The following is a 24,537-nucleotide window of genomic DNA, read 5'->3' as shown; positions in this document are numbered from 1 at the left end:
CTCCAAGTGGTGACCTGTATCTTTTCTCAACAAGGTAACATGTTCACGATGGAATTAGTACAATTTAAATGTTTTGTATTTAATTTAATAACACTTCAGCTCAGGTATGAATTTGGATGAAGCTATACTGGGAATGACGTAGGTCAACGTACCAACAGCAGAAAAAGCTGAGCTTTAACTGAACATGAATGATTGCTGCATTGCACTAAGGGCAGCGCCTGGGATTTTCTGCTATGATGTGTCAAAATGTCTGCTCTTAAAGTCTATACGAATCATCCTTGATAAATACAGCAGGAGAGAGAGAGGGATAAGTCAGCACAGTGTACGCACGCCCACACTGGCCTGAGGTCTAATCAGCACAAAATAAATCACCTGTGTGGGTGTGTGTGTGTAGCACCTGCCTAGCAGTCCACCAGAGTCTTTGTCCAAATGGGTTTCGCTGCACAGCGAGATTCAAACAAGTGAAGACAGTTTGATGATTTAAGTTAAACCATAACACATCGGAGCACCCTATCAACTGTTAATGCTCTCATCACACATTCAAACTATTATTCAATTATAGTGCGTAGGTTCGTACTGGGTATGTCTGACATCTCCCCTCGCTCTCCTGTTGGCTTTGTTGCACCCGTTATGGGAGACTAACTACATCTATATCATAGAAGATATGTCTCAGTAGTTTAAGCACAGGTAAAATATTGATGGTGGCTGACTGCCATCCAGCTTATTGAGTTTGTGCCTCCGTGGTTTGTAACCAGTATAACAAAATTAGGGTAAGAGGTAAGAGGAGAGATGAGTGCAAGCTCGAACATTAAAACACCGTCTTACATAATGAATGAAACACACCAGCCAAGACACATTTTAAAATGAAACCGTCTTTATTAAGTAACTTTAATATCAGAAAAATAAAACTCTTAAATTCTCTTTACAGCAAATATATAATATCAGTGCTTTGGCCGCAATAACTTAAAAGGCCGTTATAAAATATAGTCTGCTTTTAAACTCCTGACTCAATTTGAAGAATTTATATGCCATAAGACTCCCCCTACATATACATAACAAAATTGTAGTAAAATTAGCAAATACTTTGAACTGTTGGTACATCTTAACAATATATGTATATATATATATATAGATAATCTAAGATACATTTTACAGTATACCGTTCTTAATTTGGTGGTGTACAGACAGGACAGGCAGCTTGAATCCGTGGCCTTTTTACAGTTGCAGAGAGACGTTTTACATTGGCGGTACATTATGAAGACATGCTTGTGATGCACATTCCATTTTCCACTTGGTTAAACGGCAGCTATCAATACTATTATCATCATCAATACTGTAAACTAATAACTAGACTACAAGCGGATAGCATCGACACTCTCCTCCTGCAACATTTCTGGGTTTCCAACTCTTCATTCACTTAATCACTCAGAGAAAAAGTAAAAAACTTATTGTAAACATTTTAATATAGATATATTTATGTATATATATGAAATGTAACAAAATAAAAATAAGATCTGTATATTTATCAGTCATTAAAAGTAATATCATAAAATACAAACAAACATGTCAATGGATTCATGTCAATAAACTGTATTGCATTCCCTCAGAGAGAGAAAGAGAGCTTTGTATCTTTGTAGAGCTGAGAGAAGTCAAATAAAAAAGGACGGCTAAAAACCCGAGGGGGCAGAAGAAAATGTTTTTTTTTTGCACTTTTGGGATTCATTCGGTTCCGTTTCCTCGAGAAAGCTCAATCATCCACAAAAGACGATATTTAAAGATACAGAGCCAAGCTTTAGAGTAACTCAAAAATACTGTCTGCAGCTGGAATGCTAGACGGACTGCGGTCCAATGTCCACAAAGTAAAGCAACATTATTGACCTTATGTAGTGCCGGCACAGTCCAGGGTGAAATCATTCCAGCTGCTTCCCAAATGTCCCGTCGACTCATCCATTCCGGTAAAACAAGGTCTTGAGACAGTGATGTTTAAAGCTGAGCTTTGAGATGATTTCCACCATTTCTTCACTTTTCAGGCGGAGGAACGGACAGATGCACACATTGAAGGGGGGGGGGAAACAAAAGTCTGACCGTTATTGGAATCCAAACTTGTCAATAGTGTGATAAGATACGGGGAAGGATGTGCTTAGTAGGGCACAGGACAACAGCATGAGAAGCAAAGTGTGTGCCATTGAAAACATCTCATCACTGCATTAGAGCAGGCAATGAGGTTTAACTGACTGAAATGTAGCAAAAACAGACGGGATGTTTCGGTCTACACGTTAAGCCAAAGATAGTTTGAGCTCGGTAATTAGAACCGGAGGAGCTTAATTTATCTTGTGCTTCCTCGGGTAGTCGACATACTGAGACGATTTTTGCATAGGCCTGGTAGACGAGACGTGTGTGTGGGGTAGGGGGGGGCAACGCCTCAGTTCTGCATCCATTGGAATTATTTTGCTGACTGCGAGGATATAAAATGGCTGTGACGACACAGCCACAGGGTGGAGCAGTTCAACGGAGCGGACACTATCGAGATGGCTGAAACGTCTGTCGGGGATTTGTTCCAGGTTACAGACGTCTTCACAATATAGTTTGGTAGAATGTCAGCTGTTTTGGCTCCCAGTTGAATTGTTACTACTAACTAGCCAGACTCACTAAAAGTGTGACTGTAATACAGGGAGGGGGGGGGGGGAGGGGGATGAGTCCAAAGGGACGCGCTGTGCATATCTTTCTAGCTGGAAACAAGCACATGGTTTCCCAAAACAAGAAAAGACAAACAAAAAAAACACGATGAGAGGTAAAAACGATGGAAACAGAAATAAAATGGGATTGTTTGGTGTTCCAAAAGATAAAGCAAAAGGTGGCAAATAATGGAGAAAGGCTCAACAAAAATAGGAAACAAAAGAAAACATCCCTGTGATATAACTTTTGTTCAAACGAGATGCATTTAAGAGATCGAACTTCGACGAATACATTAAGACCGTAAGTCTGTCAGCGTGTGTTCTTTTGAGCAAAGATCTGGATTTTATAGATAGTGTTGTCAGTTAATTACAGGCTTTCCAAAAAAAGGCCACGAGTTTGTTTTAAGACAGAGCAACACTGTGCGTCCGCTGAAGCAGTTGTTTTTCTTTTTGCTTTCTCGGAACGGAATTAGGCACAAGTTTACCGTAAAAAATGGTTTAAAAGGTAGAAATGGAAAGCAACACGTGGCAATACTGACGTGGTGTGACATCCTGTGACGGTACTCTACAAAAAGCAGTTCCCCACCTGTTGGTTCTAGTCTGGGAAAGAAACAAGAGGGTTGCCATTGGGAGTGTGACATCTGTGCCGTGGCAGGTTTGACCCTCTGTGGGTGGGATTGCAGGCGAATCAACATGCTGTTAATATCAGCGATCCACAAAAAGAATATCTGATTTATGATCCGGAGCATGTAAACTTCGTATCCTGTTTAAAGTAGCACAGATACACTAAATAGCCCGATAATATTTATGCAAATGATGTGGGACAGAGTAGCACTTGCCAGAATAATGCAGCATATGTACATTATATCCAGTTTACTGTGGTAGGCATTTAAAATCCTTGTTAACCAGAATACAATTAGTATTCATGTGAGGGACTCGCTATTTGTAAACATGCTCATCGGCTCTTTTTCCTTAAAGTTCGCTATAAGCACAATAATTGAGAGGCAAATGGGCTGGGCCATATTTCAGCACTTAAAATCAACCGTAGCAGCATTTTTCTTCTATTGAACAAAACTTTTGAGATGGAGACCTAAAATAACTTTGACCCGAAAAGCAAACATTATGTATCTAATAGAATTTAAAGGACATTTAAAATGTTTGATAATATATATAGGTAGTCACAAACCGATTATTAGATGTTTAAGGGAGAAGAAAATGTAAATAAAAAAACATGATGGGCAAAATATATATATATATATATATATATATATATATATATATATATATATATATATATATATATATGTGTATATATCCCAGCCCACCCAATGCTACACGGAGGGTTTTCCGACCCTCCCATTGATCGATCAATCAATAATGGAAGAAGACTTCACAATAGCAGGCACATGAACGGGCTGACCCCCCCGAACCCATGCCCTAAATACAGATCATTCCTAATTCACGCCAGCTTGGACAAAACAAGGGTGAGGACACACCTAGACACTGATTCAGGGTCAGTTTTGTAATTTCCCCACAGATGTTATGAATTGGAAGTGTGGAGAGGCTGAACCCCAATCAGCCATCAAAGTAAATGGATTCAAATCACATGTTGCGGAGCTGAATGGCCTGTGTGACGGGGGACAGGCACACGGGGCAAACGGCATCTGGACCCCGGCAAATATGGGTGGCACAATCTAGACAGAAGAGGTTATGGCCGCAGGGAACCAAGGCAGCGATCACCTGGTTGTCCATACAGTGGATGCATATCTCCTGTCCTCTCGCCGCTGATCCGAGCCCCGGGCGATAGAGGAGAGAGGATTCGGGGGGGGACGAAGAGGAGGCGGTGCTTTCACTGGAAGAGGAGAAGGCCGAGCTGTAAGAGGGGAACCTGTGGGCATCGAGGGCTCCGGCTGAGCCAAAAGGCCCTCGGTGAACCCGCTGGGCCTGAGGGTGCTCCAGGGCTTCTGTCCCAGAGAAGGTCGGAGAGAGCCGGGGCGTCCCAGGCTGGCTGGTCTGGAGACAATAAAACAACAGTCATTAGATAACAGGAACATATTTTTTTTTAAAGTATTAATCAACGGTAGGCAAAAGCCTAAACTAACCTGGTCATAACAGGAGGCCATAACCTGTATGCACTTGTTGAGTTTCACCTACCTGAGATTGACGTGCATCAAAGGTCTGGGGGGGCTGGTGGTCCACATAGGGGCTCCAGATCTGTGGCTGTGCAGCAGGGTGCGAGGCTTGGGCAGTGGAGATGGTTAACGGGTCAAATCCTGAGGACGAGCCGCCACCTGCCAGGTTGACCAGCTCATCAGGCCCCACAGGGAGAAGGCTCTCGCCAAACCAGAAACCTGTACTGGCGCCATTACTGTTGTTGTTGTTGTTGTTGGCATTTGCATTAAACTGACAGGTTGGGCTTAAATCTGCAACCCGGTTAGCATTACCGCTGCCGTAGACGGAATCAGCCGAGCTGGAGCCGCTGCCCAGGGAGCTGGAGCTGTCATTGCGGTAGGTGGAAGACATCCTGACACCGCCGTTGATATTGCTATTTATTCGCTGAGTACCGTTGATGCCCATTGGCAGCAAGCTGCCGCCGCCGCCGCCACCACCACCACCGCCACTGCTGCCGCCACCACCACCACTGCTGCCACCACCACTGCTGCCGCCACCACCGCTGCCGCCACCACCGCTGCCGCCACCACCGCTGCCGCCACCACCGCTGCCGCCACCACCGCCACCACTGGGGGATGATGCCCCTGCATGAAGCCACGCGGCGTCCCCCAACCCAGCCTGTGCTGCAGAATGTTCAAAGCTGACGTCTGTCCCGTTGTACTGAAAGTCATTGTTGTCTACACCAGGAGCCTCGATGCCGCCGCAGGTTCCCGTGCGGAGGGCGATGTGCGCCTCTATCTCATCCCTCGCCCGGTCCACGTTCTCCGGCATCCCGGTGACCTCGAACACTGGCTCTTTGTCCCGACTCGGCGTCACAATGTAGGTGTGGGTCTGTTGCTGAATACGTTTGATGGTTGCTCCTGAAAGATATGACCAGACCAAGACCCTTGTACTTAAACACTTGTAAGCTGAACACCGAGTCTAAATAACTGCTCTGGTCACATGGCTACTGGAGTGTCAGGAGTTCACCATTACATTAAGTTTGACACATGATATGCATGACCATTCCTCCGGAACATACATCTGAGCATAACAATGGCCCATTGAAGAAGAGTAGAGTAAAGATTCCAGATGAATAGTTAAGTATTAATAGTGCTGAATGGAGCTGGAGAACAGATCTCTCTGTACTTCTTTGTGGCTTCTGAACTGCAGCTTGACCTGCATGTGTCAAAGCCGAGTAATACTAAAGACCGCACAGACACATTCATAGCATTCAATATTTTCAGTAAAGACACTTGTTTTTCTGAAATTGAAATTGGAAGAAACACAGCTGTGCAATAATTATAGCACTGAACTGCAGGCTGTCTTGGTGACTCAGCTGGCTAAAGTGCATACCACCTAACCACAACACCATGAGGATCAGCCCTGAGTAGGAACCTTTTCAAATGTCATTACTATACATAAATAAATAAATGAGATATATATATATATATATATTTAAAAAAATAACCAGGGTGGATAACCAGGGTGCATTAACAAAACGAATGCGTCACGATTAATGGGCAGGTAAGAAATGCTTTATCTAAATGTTTTTAAAGACCAAATATTGAATATTAATATTCCACACTGCCTATTGCTTCTGTTTGTGTGACACAATGTTTCCTCACAATTTCCCAATGTATTGTCATTTTGACGTGTTACCTCGTGGCACATGGCTGAGAACCATTGCACTTCAACTTCAAAATCAACCCCAGGACTTGCTGACACTGAGGTGGTAATGTCAACGGGGCAAGGGGGTTAAAGGCTCGGTGAGAACAAAATGTAACCGTCTGAAGTAAAGCTGAGCATGTTCAACCTCAAGACGCAACTTAAGACTCTTGATTGGACAATTCACACTTTTCTTTAAATGCCCAGAAAGACAAAAAGAGGCTTTATGGGCTACTACAGAAATGTGCGGAGTCTGAACACAAGCAGAGCTTTCCTCTCAAAAATCAAATATGAACAAATCCACCTGTTGGGAGTTAACTGTTCCCCTCGTCACCCAAAGCCTCAATTTCATAGTTTGAAAATCATGAATTGTTTTTAAATATAGTGCCTTATTGTAAACACTCAAGCTGTTCCTAACATTTGTAAAATCAAAGCACAAATCTTAATATAACTATTGAAGCACACCTGTCCATGCCTGTGTTTGCTAGCGTTTTACAAGCTTGTTGTTTTTCCATTGATGCTAAAAATCGCTGTCAAAACTTTACAACATGAAGTCCAGCAAGTGGAACAAGCAACCTATCTGAACACAGCATGAATTCAAAATACCCACCTTTGGGACCCACGACCAGCCCTACAACACGATATGGTACCCGCACCTATAGGGTTGAAATAACACATGGTTACTACACACACACTTTAAACGACAGACACAAAAACAGAAAGCACAGAGGGCCTCCTTTAAGGAACCAGTGTACTTAGAAGTTAACATACACAAGACTTGGTTATTATAATGACTGCACTAAATGTGATTCACTGCATAAGAATGTCCGTCTACTCGTGACTCATAATCACGTAGTAACTGACCTGAATGGTCGTCTGTCCGGGTAGAGAGGGGGTCCCTGGACTGGTGGCAGCAGACAGCGGGCCCGTCTTGTTTCGAGAGGCTCTGATGAGGGAGAAGTGCTCGGCTGCAGATAGGATCTCCCTCTTCGCCATGGCCACGTCTTCCTTGCGCCCCGTCACAACAAAGACGGGCTGCTCTCCCCTCACCGGAGTCTTGATGTAGGTGTTGGTCTTGGCTCGAAGTGCCTTAATCTTACAGCCTGTCAGAGGGGGAAAAAAAGACGAGGAAAGACACATTTCACTTTTAAAATACATCACATTACACACGCGTGGTAATAAACTTTGATGTCAAACTGTTAAATGATTATGGGATACGCAATCTCAGTTTCCAGTAACCCGTGCCCTTTAAAAGTGGCATGTCTTATACATTAAATATTCCTTTCAGCTGTGGTTGAGAGTCCAGCATCGTTACCAGAGCCATTTCCTGTTGTTGTCAACACTGCAGACTGTGCACCCCCCCTCCTCCTCCTCCCCCCTCTGGTCTTAAAGACGACATAATAACATTCTCCCAACCCTGTCACTGAATTATGTAAAGTGTGTGGAACAGACCAGACAGAGTGTCTGAGAAAGGACCGTCGTGTTTGGTTGAACTGTTGAGTCTTGAGTTGTGTTGCGGAGCTTTAACTATAACCTGCAGCTGATGTGGCAAAGCAATGGTGACCAACACACACCGCTCCTCATGCTCTCCTCCGAGACAAAGCCGAGACTGGTTTAGCACGGCACGGCACAGGTCCACTTTGCGCGAGGCACAGACTCGCCATCAATAATAGAGACGAGCTGTCAGTGCGAGAAGACGCAGCTGGATCTGCTGGTTCATCAAACGTGTGATGCGAACTTTTGTTGGGGGTGTTTGGGCGAGTTGACCCACTTAAGAAGAGAGCTAAGCTAGTTCGGTCTCCGGCTAACCGCGGTCTGGGGAACCGAAGTGAGCTGTACCGTTGACTGGAGGTCATTTAGTTAATGGTTGAACTCTGTATAACTAGTCAAATGTCCCACGTGAAACCATGTAACGTGTAAAGATGTTATCTAGCTGTGTGATGTAAAATAGCGCTTTGGTGCCAACAATAAGTTCACGTTACTAGCTAACAGTTGGCTAACACGTATTTAACAGTCAACAGTCTCGTATATTCAAATATTTTGTCGTAATCATTTAATCCGTTTGTTATATTTCATGGCCTGTTTTAACTCTGGTGTGTATCGTATTTTAACTTTTACTTTACAGCTGACTGAACTATCTTCACAGCGAGTTTCTTCCAAACTCCTCTGAGCAACTTAACAGGGAGTTAGCTAATGGGTCCAACTGAAACCCTAATAATATAATTATGAACAACAACGACTCACCCTGTCTGCCCACGATCTCTGCGACGTGCTCGGAGCTCGGCACCGCCACACACTCCGTCGTGTTGACGCTCTTTCTCCGAGCCAACAGCGACGCCTCGGCCTCGTAGCCCGGCTCCCCGTACACACCGGGTGGTAGCATCGCCATGCTACCAGCCGGTGGTAGCCCGGTATCGTCCCGCTCGTCTCCGTTGTACAACAAGACCGTCTCGATGTGCGGCGGCTCCATCCCGGAGCTACACGGCCCCGGTTGGAGGTGTTGGTGGCGGTGGGCCTGCGCTAGAAACGAGGAGTCGGTTATAACTTCAGGCTCTTCGTCCTCGGTCATGTTGTTTACTTCATCTCCAGAGGGCGGCCGGTGCAGGGGCTTCAAGTCGAGGACAGTACCGAGGAGGTTGAAGTGAGAAACCGGGTGGAGGTGGTGGTGGTAAGGGAGGCTCTCGTCCACTTGTTCGGGGGTCTGGCTCTGGTGGTGCTCCTCGAGGCCCATACCGGCGAAAGCGTGCACTAGCGGCGGCGGGACCTCGGACTCTCCCTCGTCGGCCTCCAGCAAAGACGTGCTGCTCGGCATGATGACAAACTGTTGGCGTTCAACGGGAATCGATAATAAAAATTAATCAAATTAGTTTTTGGCTTACAAAAAAATTAAAAGCGACCAGCGCCTGTTGAGATGAAATGTGTGGCTTTTGTTTTGTCTTCCAGCTCTCCACCATGCAGCCCTCCCTACACTGTAATCTCGCGTTGCTGGTTCACGCGAGACTTTGTTTTGGGGTCAGACGTGTATTCACAACTGTCAGGAAGACGCACTCAGCGCGCAGTGGTATTGTATGAGTCATTATAATATATTAATACATCTATTGGTGCCCATCTGCCAGTGGGTTACACACCCCGACGCATTGGGTAAATAATTCAGCGAGGCTTCAGAGACAACCACTGTGGCTCTCTACACAGAGCTGTACTTGGAGGGATCAAGAGAAAACAACAGAAATAAGTAAAGTTGTATTACAAGGTGTAGATTGGGGTCAAGCTCAGTGAAATAGCTAGTGCAGAAGCAGCCAGTAGACCAATGTATGACCAGCTAGAAGCTACCATGGATGTACGCTCAGGCCAAAGGTGCCGTTCCTTTAATTTCAGGAGATGCTGATTTGATGAAAACGGAGTAGGACCACAATATTCCTCCAACTAGCTTTTAATGACAAAGCAACCTTGCAAACAACAGTGAGCTTCCAGGGAGTTTGTTTAGCGGTTGTACAGTCTTTCAAATAACTGGTTGTCCAGCAGAGCAAAGAGCTGTAGAAGTCTGATAGCACAGATGCCCTCCACAGGAAGGAGGACTTTGGAGTCGGTGGGGCACCAAACATTCAATGACTCTGTGGTAACAACAACCATCCTCTATGCAGTGGTCTGCTGGACCAGTGGCATCTCAGATTCAAACAGAAATACGCTATCCTGGGGTGTATCCTGTGGTTGACTCAATAGAGAAAATGAGACAGAAAATGATTTTCCTGGACAAAACATTCCACCCCCTATATGAAACCCTCAGAGGTCCTCTGTTGCATGACCACAAACATCTCATAAATCTGATGAAAAAGGTAGCATAGAATCTGATACAACCAGTTCTTACAAGCACATGCCTTTACATGCCATGAGTCCTATAAAACAGTGGTCCTACATGATGATGATTATTATTCTGGACTTTTGCTACAATCAGTCAGGTTTTGTATTTGTGGATTTTTGTTGTTGTCAAATATTGTATTCAATCTACCAGCCTTTTAAGTAAACATCATTTTCAGATACAGTGATGTGTCTCAAATGTATCTATTCATTAGCAGCCTCATTGGTGTGTATTGACAAAAGGAGGATACGCATCTCTAGTATGAGGACGTGGCCCACGTGACATCATAAGCCCTCCTCCTCTTATCTGTTGACCAATGAGGGAGAGTAGGAGGCGGACTCTTACAGATGACAGCCAATGCCGTGCCACGTTTGTAATACGTTACTTAGCGTTAGGCGCATCCGGTTGAGTACTTTGAGGTGAGTAGCTAATGCTGACTTGGACAAAATAATGAATTAAGAAATGATAATGTTCATGTTATGATTTGCTTTTACTTCAGTGGCCATAATACACTAATGTACTAGCCACAATCAAATGTTACAAATCCTTCGTGACTTTGTGTCTCTAAATACAAAGGCTCGCCAGCAGGCCAGTTAGCTTTAAGCTAACAGCTTGTCGCTGATACCAATGTCCGGGTTTGCTTTGTCACCATTTTTGTCTTTTTGCCTCCAACGCTATTGAACTAAGTTTGATGTCTGCTACCGTTAATGTCGGCAGGTCGGCTCGGGTTTTCACTGTGAAGCTTGGCTCTCGGTCTGCAGGATGTACGGATCCTTTCGGCTGCTGTTGCAGGTGCTATCGGCCCAGCTGCTCTGCATGTGGGTGCTGGGCTCCGAGCTAACGTTTGAGCTACCAGACAACGCCAAGCAGTGTTTCTACGAAGACATCATCATCGGCACCAAGTGTACGCTGGAGTTTCAGGTGCGTGGGTCGTCTTTCGGACAAAACCTCAGCCCTCCACCGTAATAATCGTCCTAATGGGAAGCAGTCATGTTTAAGTGAATGACTGATGAATTCATGGTCGACTTTCTAAAATATAAACAACAAACGTTTAAAATGTTCTTTTAAACACACTTTTCCTGTCTTCTCATTGTATTTATTGATGCATAAGCGTTGCTCTAACAGCTGGATTTTGTCTACATAAACAACATTTCTATCTCTATGGGTACCATCATATACAACAACATAACTCTGAATGTTGCACTAGTATGCAGATTTGGTCATTTTATTACCATATAAACGATATGATTTATATGTATTTTCATATACCTCTGTGGGTTTCCTGTTAGTAGCTAAAGTTATAATTATTTGTCTAAATAATTCATAAAAAAAATAATAAAAAGCAAATATTTAATCCAGTCCAGTCGTACTGATAAACATATTGTCTACATCTTAAAGATCTTGGAGAGAGCTATATTTAGCCTTTAGCTTCCGTTAGATTAGGCCACTGTGTTGCCTCCTTCCTAGGTATGAGTGATTATTCATTATATTTATAATAAATGGTAAAGGGACTTGCATTTATATAGCGCCTTTCTAGTCTTCCGACCACTTAAAGTGCGGGACACTACATGTCAACATACATACACGCACACGCACGCGCACACTCAGACGGATGGCCCAGCCTTAGGGAGCAATGTGGGGATCACTATCTTGTCTAAGGACACTTCGACATGTGGAATGAGGTAGCCGAGGATCATAGATTGTATTATCTCTTCACGCCAGTCTTTTATGCCTCAATATGACTAAAATCTGCACAACTTGTGACATTAAATAATTGACAACATATATTTTAGGAAATTATTGAATTGTGTTTTAGTAAAATACCACATTTGACTGATTTGGATGTGATAATGATGACATGAGTTTTGTCCATATCCTCCGTACTACTTCTCACAATGCATGGTGGCTTTCAAAAAGAAAATTAAATATTGTGTCCTCTCGTCTTTATGTTTTCCCAGGTGGTGACCGGTGGCCATTATGATGTGGACTGTCGTTTGGAGGACCCAGAAGGCACTACACTCTACAAAGAGATGAAGAAGCAATACGACAGCTTTACCTTCACAGCGGCCAAGAATGGCACCTTCAAGTTCTGCTTCAGTAACGAATTCTCCACCTTTACACACAAGACGGTGTACTTTGACTTCCAGGTTGGCGACGACCCTCCACTCTTCCCAAATGAGAACAGAGTCACTGCTCTCACTCAGGTAAGCTGTGTGTGCGAGGATGCGCATGCTTTTGCTTGTTCATGTGTGAGGAACTGCATGTTTCTTTAGGTTTCTATACATTTGAAGAGTATATGTTGTACAATTGCAGACATGCTTTTTTCTTTGTGTAATTCTGACTTAAACCTGATTCTTTTATCCTTTTTTTTCATCAATTGAAATCAAATTGTTTTCAGGATATTCAACCTTTGTTTCATTATAATACATTTAATAAACGACTTCTTTGTCAACAGTGCCTGTATTAAGGCAATAAAGTAGTCCATAAACATAAGATATGAGTTTACAGTTAATTACAATTCCTCCTTGGCATTGACAAAGTTGGTTTATGGCGTTTAGCTGCTATCAGTTGTTGTCTTCTTGCTTCTTCACAGTACACTTTGTTTTTCCTTCCTCTGGCGTAGCCCGCGCGGTGCCATACACGGCTCATAAACTAAGTTTAACACCTTTGTTGTTCCTGGTTCCTAGAAATAGTTTTGTGACCTTTGGGAATTCCCAGCAAAGCTCCACCCAATACCTGAAAAGAGGTTTAAACTGCTGTAATGACTGACACACCTTTTTGGTGTGTTAGATGAAACATATTTTGGAGAAATCAGTGGACAAGGAACTACTTCAGCTAGTAAACTTAGTCTTTTATAGTTAAACACTTCGTTCCAAATCTAAAGTGGATGGTTGTAGGGTCAAAAAGTGTGATTAACGTAAATTTGTCAAAGACAGTCGAAATATCTTATGTCTTCGCTTCCTTTTCCTTTCACCATATACAGATGGAGTCAGCTTGCGTGTCGATCCACGAGGCCCTGAAGTCTGTCATCGACTATCAGACCCACTTCCGCCTTCGTGAGGCACAGGGACGCAGTCGGGCGGAGGACCTCAACACCCGTGTTGCATTCTGGTCCATCGGCGAGGCCATGATACTTCTGGTGGTCAGCATCAGTCAGGTGGTCTTGCTGAGAAGCTTCTTCTCTGACAGGAAGACCACTACAACACGCGTCGGATCGTAACAGTCTGATTCACCACTTTCTTTATCCGTACCTGGACCTGTGCACAGAGTCGGTTAGAATATCAGTGCTGATCTGAAATTGGATAATATCAAACTGCCAGGTCGTACAATCTGACACGTCATCCATACTCAGCACTGATTTTCTTACTAACTTTATGCAAATTAGTCTTGAGCTGAAAGGTTATGTATGTTTCAAATGTTTTTGTGGGGTAAAAGAGAACCTAAAGAAAGGCTTTCTTTTGTTACTTGTAACTATCTGTATCGGAGGCCGATTAAGGTCAGAAAGTTAAAGCAGACCTTAAATACTTCAAATATTTGAAATAATTTCAGAATGTGTTCTTATTGTATTTGTGTTCTTTTCTACCCCCGTCATTTAAAATGCTCTGTCCCTGGTCTCTTCCATTTTTCAGCCCAAACGGTGCACTGAAATGACAAAGAGTGTAATTTGTGACTAGATGTACTCACACTGCAAGGTTTATGGTTTTGTTTATTTCTTTACGTGCAGAGCATCGGGTCTCTAAAACCACACTAAGGTTGCATTTGGTTCTGAAAAATATGTTGTGTTTTTTTTTCTCTATTAAACCTCGCTGTATCAAGTGAGAGAGTAGATATTGTGTTGTGTTTTTATCACCTTTGTCATTTTAGATGAGTTATTAGGCGAACTATCTCTTAAAATTGTATTATCTATGCGACTCAGTGTGGAAGACAAAAAAGAAATAACGGATATTATTCTTTTGTTTGAAAATGACACATTTTGTGTGTTTAGCCAGCAATTTTAAGTGCACCATGTCTTTCACTGGCTCCCTTGCAATGTTATAGCTAGTCCCGCCTCTGCTGTTGAAAGTGTAACAACCTATTTATCTTGTGGGCTGATGTTGCTCTTTTGGTTTTATACAGCACTGTTGTAAAATTCATGTTGTTTTGCAAAAAATTGCTTGATTATAAGTTAATTCCAGTACCTTTTGAGTTGTAAATGTGATTTGAATTTTTTTTTTATCCCTGACTGCCTATTTTCCAAATGAAGATTTAGACGGCTTAAATCTACTGTGGCTCTATATTATATGACTGCATCTAAACATTTGAGAGTGCAGTTACAGGCTTACTTTAAGCTGGTAGTGTTGCTCCAGCCAGGAATCACGTAAAAGTCAGTGGGTCATTCTTTCATCACTGTTTTGATTTGTAAACAACATCTAACAGAAGATTTTGCTCTTAGACACAGGCATGAAGGCCGAAACATTAAATAACTTTTGAAGTTCACCTGTAGAATTTTTACAGTACACAACCTGAATGAGAACACAGTTGTAATGTGAGATAAATATTATATTCAAGACAGAGACTTTTATACGTAACCCACTGAACAAAACCAAAAACTACCCTCTTATAGTTTGGTCTTGTTTAACTGTCATTACTGATTCTAGAGGCATTGGAAAATAACTATAATTGATTGTATTCATGTGTTAGTTCTGGTTTGGCGTTGCTTACTTTTGTATGTTTTTCCTTCATAATGTTCGACAGTCTTGGTAGGGGGTGCAGGGTTGGCTTTTCAGTTTTAGCTGTATGCGCTGACAGGTCATTTTTTGACTAGAGCTGCAATGGTTTATCGATTAGTTGTCGACTATTAAATTAATCGACAACTATTTTGATAGTGGATCGATTGGTTTGAGTAATTGTTTCAGAAAAAAAGTATATAAAAAAAAACTGCAGTTAATTAATGTGAATATTTTTCTGGTTTCTTTACTCTTAACTGAATAACCCAGAAAATATTCAACCATTAAACGATGTAATCATTTGCAGCACTATTTTTAAAACAAATTCAGCTCTGGTGCATTCTGGGAACTGTTTAATTGAGACAGCTGAATACATGTTTTGTTAAAAGGTCGAGTTTTTTTAATTGATTTATCATTAATAAACACTTGCTTTTCAGGGATGAAGTATTTGGATGTATCTTCTGGTCATGCTTATTTTAACCTGCAGGGAGAGATATAATCAAGGCCATCGCAGTCATATTTGCACCCAGACAATATTTTTTAAATATTTCTTAATCCGGAAGATTCATAGGACGTATTTTAAGAAATCTTTTGACGCTGGTTTCTCTTTATGTGGTAATTACTTCTTATTTATAAAATCCAAGGTTCCCTGAAAAGCAGCAATCTCCTTTTGTTGTTTCTTATCGACCACGTCACAGTCTGCTAGCGCTGTGATTGGCTGTTCACACCGTCAATCATTTGCGTTACTCGAGAAAAAAGACTGCGCTGGATTTGCGATTTGACAGAAACTGAGTCGTGATCATCCGGTCGAGCCGTGGGTGGATTTTCTTCCCTGTTTACCTTCGCTCAGACTTGTCGTGCCAGCTTGCTGAGTGGCTACGTGGACAACTGGTATTTTGGGGGTCGCTTCTGGTAACGTCGCGTGTTTTTGGACGTGTGTGAAAGACAAACGTCTCTGACACTCTGGGGACATCCTCCGAGTGTTTAGACGAACAAGAAGCCAACCGTCGCTCACCAGGCTAAGCTAACAGCAGCACGACGTGACGGGTGGGGGTGGATGTCAGTATCTCGGCCCTCGGGAAGCGAATATAAATACCGTCTCGGCAGTGTGTTGTGGGACAATGACAGGCGCAGGAAGCAGATACAATGGAGGCGAGGAGAAGACGTGTCGGTGGTTGAGTATCGGTTGAACGATCAATAAAGAAGTGTAACGTTAGTTCAGCCCAGATAAGCTAGTCGGTTCAGCTAAAGAGATCAAGGAAGTTGACTAGCCACCGTGCTAACAAATGTATTACTGGACCAAGGGTCGTCTCAAAAGTCTGAGTTAATTTACTTTATTTAAAGAGTCACAGAGCAGGCAGATGATGGCCATTTTTAAAGCTGAAGTTTAGAAAGTCAAACATTGCCGTGGGTTTTAACCAAAGCGCTCGCTAACGTGAGTGTCTTTCCCGTTAGCTCGTGAGTGGAGCTTCTTGTAAACAAAGGGTCCCGAGCTCCACCTGTCCAGCTACGCTACACCTCGAGCTACCTTTCACCTTTTTTGTTTCGCGGGCATTGTTGCGTTTTTATTAAAACGGTGACACTAACACCCAGACATGGATTTAAAGACGGCAGTATTTAACGCAGCCAGAGACGGTAAGCTCCGGCTGCTCCAGAAGCTGTTGGAGAACAAAGATGGACACGAGGTGACCAAATTGATGGGTGAGAAGACAAACGGGGCCACGCCGCTCCTCATGGCCTCCCGGTACGGCCACCTGGACCTGGTGGAGTACCTGCTGGAGTGCTGCAGCGCTCCTGTGGAGGTCGGTGGGTCGGTGAACTTTGACGGGGAGACCATCGAGGGGGCGCCCCCTCTGTGGGCAGCCTCGGCGGCGGGTCACCTGAAGGTGGTACAGTCCCTCCTGGGCCACGGAGCTTCTGTGAACAGCACGACCCTCACCAACTCGACCCCCCTGAGGGCGGCCTGCTTTGACGGCCACCTGGACATTGTAAAGTACCTGGTGGAGCACAAAGCTGACCTGGAGGTGGCCAACAGACACGGCCACACGTGTCTCATGATCTCCTGCTACAAAGGACACAAGGAGATAGCGCAGTACCTGCTGGAGAGAGGCGCAGACGTCAACAGGAAAAGTGTAAAAGGTCAGTGGATAGCGCACTCACAGCTATCAGCATCAAACGACACACTACAATCCAGAGTTTCATATGGTTTTCATTCCTTATTTCACAGTAGTGTTGCTAGAAAACTGGGAGATCAATATAGGTATTTCACAGTCTGGTAGCAAGTGATTTTTGATCAAATCAGGGAAAAAAGATTATGTTGCAAACATACACACGGAGTTCTAAATGCACACGTTGTATTAAGTAGTCAACAATATGAGATGGTAATTAAATCATTTGCATGTTTCATGTGAAATGACTCAACAGCATAACATGAACTTCTGGTTTCACAATGGAAAGCTGTGGTGATGACGAGTATGTCAGCCTGGACTGATTCAGTGGGTGTGTCATAAGCTCTCCTTGAATGTTGTTCTATGAATACATTAAAACCAGTGTCCATTTGTGGTTTTTAGTTGTTGTTGTTTTTTTTAAATTTATTTCAATTTTACACAATGACCGCCCACAGGACTGCTTGAAGAGAAACGCATTAAAGTGATATCCTGCATAATTGTGTTTATCAAACAGTCGACCACTGTAGATGTGGAGGAAAGCTGTAATTCAAAATCCAGTGGATTTCAAAATTGACCAGTTTTCATGGTTGGAGAAATTATCAATTTGCCCTGAAGATGTACCATCAACTATTGTCCACTTCTCCTCTGACCACCTGTATGCTCCGTGTGTTTCAAATGATCATACACTCAAAAATGTATACATACTACTCTGTTAAACCTGCAAGCAGTATTTATTTGTTTGCACATTTGAGTGTCAGAACGGCGCTGTTGTAGCTCATCCTTTACTTGCCTAATGAAGACACCAAAGTCAAGACAGTTCACCTGACTGGTAGGAGAAAAAGCAGCAGGTGCTCTATTGTGCACAAACCAAAGCGTTTGCTAACAAGCAAGCTTTTCAGTATCATGTGTGGTGATTAAGGTGGAAAGCTCCCTTACTAATCTATTCTTCAGACCTTCCATAATAGCTGAACCAACACGAAGGAGTAGATGTGTAAGTCTCCAAAAACAATGGAAACTACAATCCCAGCTGATTTGAACTGCCTCGGCGGCTGTGGTCTGCTGCTCTCTTCCTCCCCAGATCAACCAACATGTAGTTTATTACATTCCTTCAGTACAACACCTGCTAGTGAGGTGCCGTCCTCACTCCAGCTTAAGGTAGCCTAAATTCAGCTTAGAAGTGCATAATGAGTATTCAGACTAATCACTGGCTTTGTGAAGGATTTCCTTAGTTTCGGGATTAACTTGTTTTTGTTAGTGGAAGTGAATTTATCATCCGGAAGAGCAGAGCTCAACATCCCCCCCCCGAAAAGGTGTCAGCTTTGGTCACACCTGGTTTTGAGGAAGGTCCAAGAGGCATTGTTTCAAATGTATGGCAACACGGTGATACATTGGTATAGCATTCCTTTGTAGCAAACAGAGTCTATTTGAAGGCATTTAACCATCCAAACTAGAGGAAAACAGAGTATAAATAATGGTTAATCCCTGGCTAACCCTGTCTGGTCTGCTTGAATATGGATTAACCTTAGTTTACCTTGGTTTAGAGCGGCCAGGCTAGACGCAAGCGAAAGCAGCATTACACAAGTGTTCCATTGACATGACAGGCTGGTAAGGATGGACATAATAAAGTGTTGTTTATTAGGTGGGTTGACTTGATTTACTTAAAGAACCAAATAAAACAATGTTTTTGTTGATTGACTCTGATATTCAAGGGTTTAGTGACCTAGTTTGCAGGACAACGATTCAATTTCAATTCAATTTATTTTTTGTATAGCCCAAAATCACAAATTTGCCTCAAGAGGGCTTTACAATCTGTACACATGCGACATCCTCTGTCCCGGAACCCTTGCATAGGAACAGGAAAAACCTTTGGGGAGAAAAGAGGGAGAGATCTGTGGGAGAGCAACAGAGGAGGGATCCCTCTCCCATGATGGACAGAAGTGCAATAGATGTCATGTGTACAGACAGAATGAGCAGAATTAGAACACATTCAATGTAACGATGGCAAAGACATGCCTATAGGAGGAGTATTGTACCTCCACAATTGACCCTTCATGTAGCAGGTACTTTTCGTTAAGCCATGTACATTAGTATTACTCACAAGGGTTTGTCTGGATGCAGACAGTCTTTTTGCTCTGCATGCATAAAACATTCAAAAGATGTCAGTGGGCAACACGAGTACACTATCAAAGGGACCTTACTGCAGGAACCTTTGTATTTAAAACTACCCAGGACTCTTAACTTGAGGAAATGCAGTAATAGTGGATTTGGTCCTGTTTTAAAAAATTCAGAATCGGCACTGATTTCAAGTTTGGAAGCTGAAATGACCATTTTTGCATGTTTTCAGTGAGTAATTATTGTATGCTATAGTTAAAAAATGTGCTCCGTTATGTGTTGATGGCTGTTTTAATACACCACCATGTCTTGAGTCTCACCAGATTTCACTTGTAATCACATGCATATACTGTGAGCATGACAATGTTCCACCTGACTCATCGAGTGGAAGTGAGAAAATCCTTGTACCAGCATTTTGAATATATTCCTCGAGAAAGGACGGTGTCCAGGGTAAACGAATGCACTCCAGGCTTTGCTGTAACTTTCTAGGTCTCAATGTGGAAATAATGAGACTGTTTGCTTGATGTATGCAGGCAACACGGCGCTTCATGACTGTGCCGAGTCGGGCAGCCTTGAGATCATGCGGATGTTACTGCAGTTCGGCGCGTCCATGGAGCAGGACGGCTACGGCATGACGCCCCTGCTGTCTGCCAGCGTCACAGGCCACACGAACATCGTAGACGACCTCACGACGCACGAGCAGGTCAGAGGCTCCGTCTCTTACAAATGGAAGAGATTTTCCGCATGGATTCATGTGAGGCTAGGGGTTATGAGGAGTCTCTTGGAGAAATGCATGACAAGATGCTGTTCTCTTCTCTGCAGACGAGCCACACGGAGCGCATCGATGCCCTGGAGCTCCTTGGAGCCACGTTTGTTGACAAGAAGAGAGATCTGCTCGGAGCGTTGAAATACTGGAAGAGAGCCATGGACCTCAGGTACATGGACGGGAACACCATCGTCCATAAACCAGAAGCCAAGCAGCTGATCATGGCATACGACTACGCCAGGGAGGTGAGTATTAGTTTGAGCCGGTTTTTCCAACAAGCACCAACCCCAGAGTGATTCCGCATTGCATTTGATGCTCTAATAATAGCTTTTTGTTATTGCTGACGTGGTTATAATTTGGTGACAACAGCACAGAGTTTAGCAGGATGACTGCTTTTAAAGTCACTGTGCACACACAAAAAACCTCGAAAGCTTCAGTTTAGTCTTTTTTTGTGTTTGCAGACACAGGCTGCATTTGTTTGTGTTTACTGTGAAGAAACTTTACTTTTTTTTTTTTTTCTCCACAAAATAACAGTTAACCCTAAACTGCCAAAAAGTCTCCACCCTGCCATTGTCTTGACGTTGTAATCCTCCTCCTAGGTAACAAACGGAGAAGAGCTGGACGGGCTGATATCTGACCCAGATGAGATGCGCATGCAGGCGCTGCTCATCCGTGAAAGGATCCTCGGCCCGCAACACCCAGACACGTCGTATTACATCCGGTACCGGGGGGGCCGTCTACGCCGACTCTGGGAACTTTGAGCGCTGTATCAATTTGTGGAAGTATGCGTTGGACATGCAGCAAAGCAACCTGGACCCGCTCAGCCCCATGACGGCCTCCAGCCTGCTGTCGTTCGCTGAGCTCTTCTCCTTCATGCTGCAGGACCGAGCCAAAGGGCTCCTGGGGACATCGGTGTCATTTGAGGACTTGATGGGGATCCTTTCCAAGAGCGTGTTGGAGATTGAGCGGGCAGTTACACAAAATGGGCCGATGCCTCCCGACCCTGCACAGCTCAGCAAGGCCCTGTCAATCATCCTGCACCTCATCTGTCTTTTAGAGAAGGTGCCCTGTACCGCAGAGCAGGACCACTTCAAAAAGGAAACCATCTATAAGTGAGTTTAGGTTACTTTTATTGGCAACAATTTGTCTTCTGTGAGGAAAACTGCCCTGGTAGACTTGTAGAGCGAGGTCACCCACTGATTTTTTTTTGTAGCGGTGCTTTTCTTTGACCGTGTTACTTAAAATGTATTTTTCATGCTCTGCTTTGTATTTGCTTTGGTAGTCATAGCACTTTCATACTCCGCCCCTTTTTAACCAAATAAGAGCTAAACGATGCGTTCCACCTCTGCCACAGGCCTTTTGTAAATATGTGTCGATACGTCACGTGAGATGTCTAATCTGTGCCACGAAAATCATTCAAACCGTAGGTCCTTATTGTCGGTTGGGACACTGTGTCCCTTGCTTCGTGCGGTTACCATGAAGGTTGTAGTTCATTGTCACCTTTTGTTGCTGTCCCTTGCCTGAAAAGTCTTTTTCCAAATCTTCACAGATTCCTGAAGCTCCAGCCGTGTGGTAAGAACGGCTACAGTCCACTACACCTGGCAGTCGACCGCAACACCACCTGTGTGGGCCGCTACCCCGTCTGCAAGTTCCCCTCCCTCACCGTCGCCTCCATCCTTCTTGAGTGTGGGGCAGATATGAACAGCCGCGATGAAGATGACAACAGGTCTGTTTCTGTATTTATTTTTCTTCCACTCTAGTTTCAGCACCCATAATTGTTCTTTCTCTATACTGGTTATATTTCTGTTAATAAGAAACATGGTAGGAAAAAGGTCAGAACAATCATTTTATTGCTTTTGTCTGTAAACCGAGAAGCTAAATGAAACATACCTCAAAAGCTTCCCAACTGCGCCATTGTGACAGCCACCATTAACATGAACATGTCAGACCACACCGATGATAACGTGTTTTGTAGTATATTCACACAGCGGATCTGTTATCTCTCCCAACCCACCAGCCCCCTTCACATAGCCGCGTCCAACGGTCACCCTGACATCATGAACCTGCTGATATCGTGGGGGACTCACTTTGACAGCACCAACGCCTTCCAACAAACGGCCTGCGACCTCCTGGACGAGAAGGAGCTGTCCAGAAACATAATCCAGCCCATAAACCACACCACGCTGCAGTGCCTGGCCGCCAGGGCCATCGTCAAGCACAGCCTCGTCTACCGGGGAAACATCCCCGAGAAACTAGAGGCCTTCGTCTTGCTCCACAGATAATGATTGTGGTGGAGTAGAGGGGAATGGATGGATGAAAAGAGGGGGGAGGGGGGTTGTGATCACATCGAGTGGACTGGACCGACCCGAGGAGCAATATAGTTCAAGGCATGACCCGCAAGGTGTTTTGAGCTGAAAGACACCATTTGTTTTCTGGGTTTGGTTTGCAAACTCCAACTATTTGGATTGTAAGAACTTGGAAGATTTGTGTGAACAAAAATGTCCTCATTCAACGAGAAGAAACTGCAAAAATGATGGGCGTGAATGGAGGAGCGAGTTTCTTCCCGTTTTGCGCCTTCATGGAGCCACAGCTCCGACTGGCCTGATCTGTGGGGATGTATTTCCGATGCAACGTGGACAAATACAATTGTGTCTCTGGACGAACTGAGCAAGGGGTTTACGTATTTTTGCTTTAGAAAAATTTGAACCTTTTTTTTTTTTGTTGCATATTCCACTATGCTATTTATTGAATGAAACTTGAGAGATTTTTCTCCAAGCTGGCTCTGACCCAGCTTCAACTTTGCCTGCTTCTCTCTTCTCAAAGCAAGGATTGAGGCGTTTCTACATATGCTGGGACTTCAGGTTTTTTTTTTTTTTTGTTTGTCCCATCACTGTTGCCAACAGTCATGGACCCTTCCTCACTCATTAGGTTTTTTCTTTTGGTTTTTTTTTTTGTACTTTTTACAAAATATTCAGTCATGGTCATGCAACTCTGGATATCTGCCAAGTGGTGTGGATTCCAGACTCCTTTTGTGGTTCCCACTTTAGTGTATAACAAAGCTTTACGAGAGAGGGTTAATGTCTGCGAACACCATAAGTGCTTTATTCTTCCTATGCACAGGCTAGGCTGTTGGAAAGAGAGACTGTTGTATTCTGTGCCGGCACTTGTCTGTGCAATATCTCATGAGTTTTTGTGTTTACCTCATTGCTGCCGTTTCCTTCAGTATCCCCTTACTTCACCCAGCGAAGTGTGTGTGTGGGGGGGGGGACGCAAAAAAACATTGTACCGATTGTGGTAAGAAGAGTGAATGAATTTGACTGATTGTTTTTGTATGTATGTGTGTGTGAGTGCCACGCAGTGTGTTTTCTTGTATGCCGAGTGTTTTTTTTTTTTTTGAGCTTACACAAATTATTGAGGGCGAGAGTTTGACGAAGTGGCGCTCATGGAGATTCCACAATGCACATGACTGCCACTAGAAGCCACAGCGGCCAAACTCTGTCTACAACCGCTGGCGTGTGTGCAGGCTTGTACACAGAAGTGACCTCTTAACGTTCATACATGGCCGACATTTAAATGCTGTTGTTCTTTTTAATAATCATGATCAAAAAGGACAAAAAAAAAAAATCTAGATAGGTTACCAACATTTGCTCACTGTGCATGTGCAGCAGCATATCAACCAACCAATCACTGCAGAAAACCGTTCACGAGAACTCCTAGACTCCAAACTAGACTACAGCTGGGACAGTTCTACTCATTGTCGTCCAATTGTATGAGACCGGAATGAGTGGGAGGACGCCTCGACGTACAGGACAGTAAAGCTTTGTGGATTATCTTGTTTGCACATTAGCTTTAGATGTGTGGGTTGAGAAAAAAAAAGGGCTTTTCATACTTCATAGGATTTCATATTGCAGTCTATTTAACCTGTTCAAAACCAGACATGGAAAAATGTATGAGGACTCCCAGGGCAACTTGATTTGAATCTGCACTTTATTACAGCGGAGTTTAAGATTTGATATGGCATTAATCAAGTTCATGTCTTAATAACCAGTTTGACAATAAACTCATGTTGCACTTGTGTCCTTGTCCAAATGTCTTCATTTCCATATTCTGTCTATTTGTGGGCCTTTTTGCTGTAATGTCGGCAAATGTTAACGTTTCTATGGTCTTTAAACCTTTTTTTATATTTGCATGGCCGCTACATGTGTCCTTCCCATCAAGAAGATGGCCTTTTATGAAGAAAAGGGCTGCTTTTATTTATTCCTGACTGGAATTAATATAAAGGGGGGGGGGGGACATTCCTATGTCACAGCTTTGGGCAAAAAAAGAAATGCATCACCACAAGGTTCCCTTTCAACCAGTTGGTTTTGCCGCTTCTGTATCTATTATAATTTCCACAGTGACAGAGTCCACGCTCCTGCTTCTTTCACTACACGCT

At 43.6% G+C, this 24,537-nt stretch overlaps 3 protein-coding genes across 3 annotated transcripts; 2 read left to right on the top strand and 1 right to left on the bottom strand.

Moving 5' to 3' along the window:
• Positions 1-4,169: 4,169 nt before the first annotated feature.
• LOC306697784 (RNA-binding protein MEX3B-like) lies at positions 4,170-9,442 on the bottom strand. Its single transcript, XM_079161832.1, is given in 7 exon segments — positions 4,170-4,688; positions 4,830-5,258; positions 5,261-5,262; positions 5,405-5,707; positions 7,105-7,150; positions 7,359-7,597; positions 8,739-9,442. Coding segments are annotated over 7 exon segments (1,998 nt in total). The 5' UTR covers positions 9,307-9,442; the 3' UTR covers positions 4,170-4,277.
• A 1,306-nt stretch (positions 9,443-10,748) lies between these two features.
• Positions 10,749-15,616, top strand: tmed7 (transmembrane p24 trafficking protein 7). Its single transcript, XM_079162081.1, has 4 exons — positions 10,749-10,769; positions 11,068-11,271; positions 12,309-12,554; positions 13,334-15,616. The coding sequence occupies exons 2-4, from the start codon at positions 11,113-11,115 to the stop codon at positions 13,568-13,570; spliced, it is 642 nt and encodes a 213-aa protein (XP_079018207.1). The 5' UTR covers positions 10,749-10,769; positions 11,068-11,112; the 3' UTR covers positions 13,571-15,616.
• A 240-nt stretch (positions 15,617-15,856) lies between these two features.
• fem1c (fem-1 homolog c) lies at positions 15,857-24,177 on the top strand. The gene is given in 7 exon segments (XM_079160524.1): positions 15,857-17,195; positions 19,870-20,039; positions 20,159-20,347; positions 20,702-20,830; positions 20,832-21,214; positions 21,652-21,828; positions 22,120-24,177. Coding segments are annotated over 7 exon segments (1,857 nt in total). The 5' UTR covers positions 15,857-16,651; the 3' UTR covers positions 22,385-24,177.
• The last annotated feature ends 360 nt before the right edge of the window (positions 24,178-24,537 follow it).

The sequence above is a fragment of the Pholis gunnellus genome, assembly GCF_910591455.1.
Source record: "Pholis gunnellus genome assembly, chromosome: 6".
NCBI classification, from domain to species: Eukaryota; Metazoa; Chordata; class Actinopteri; order Perciformes; family Pholidae; genus Pholis; species Pholis gunnellus.
This window is presented reverse-complemented; position numbering and strand designations above follow the sequence as displayed.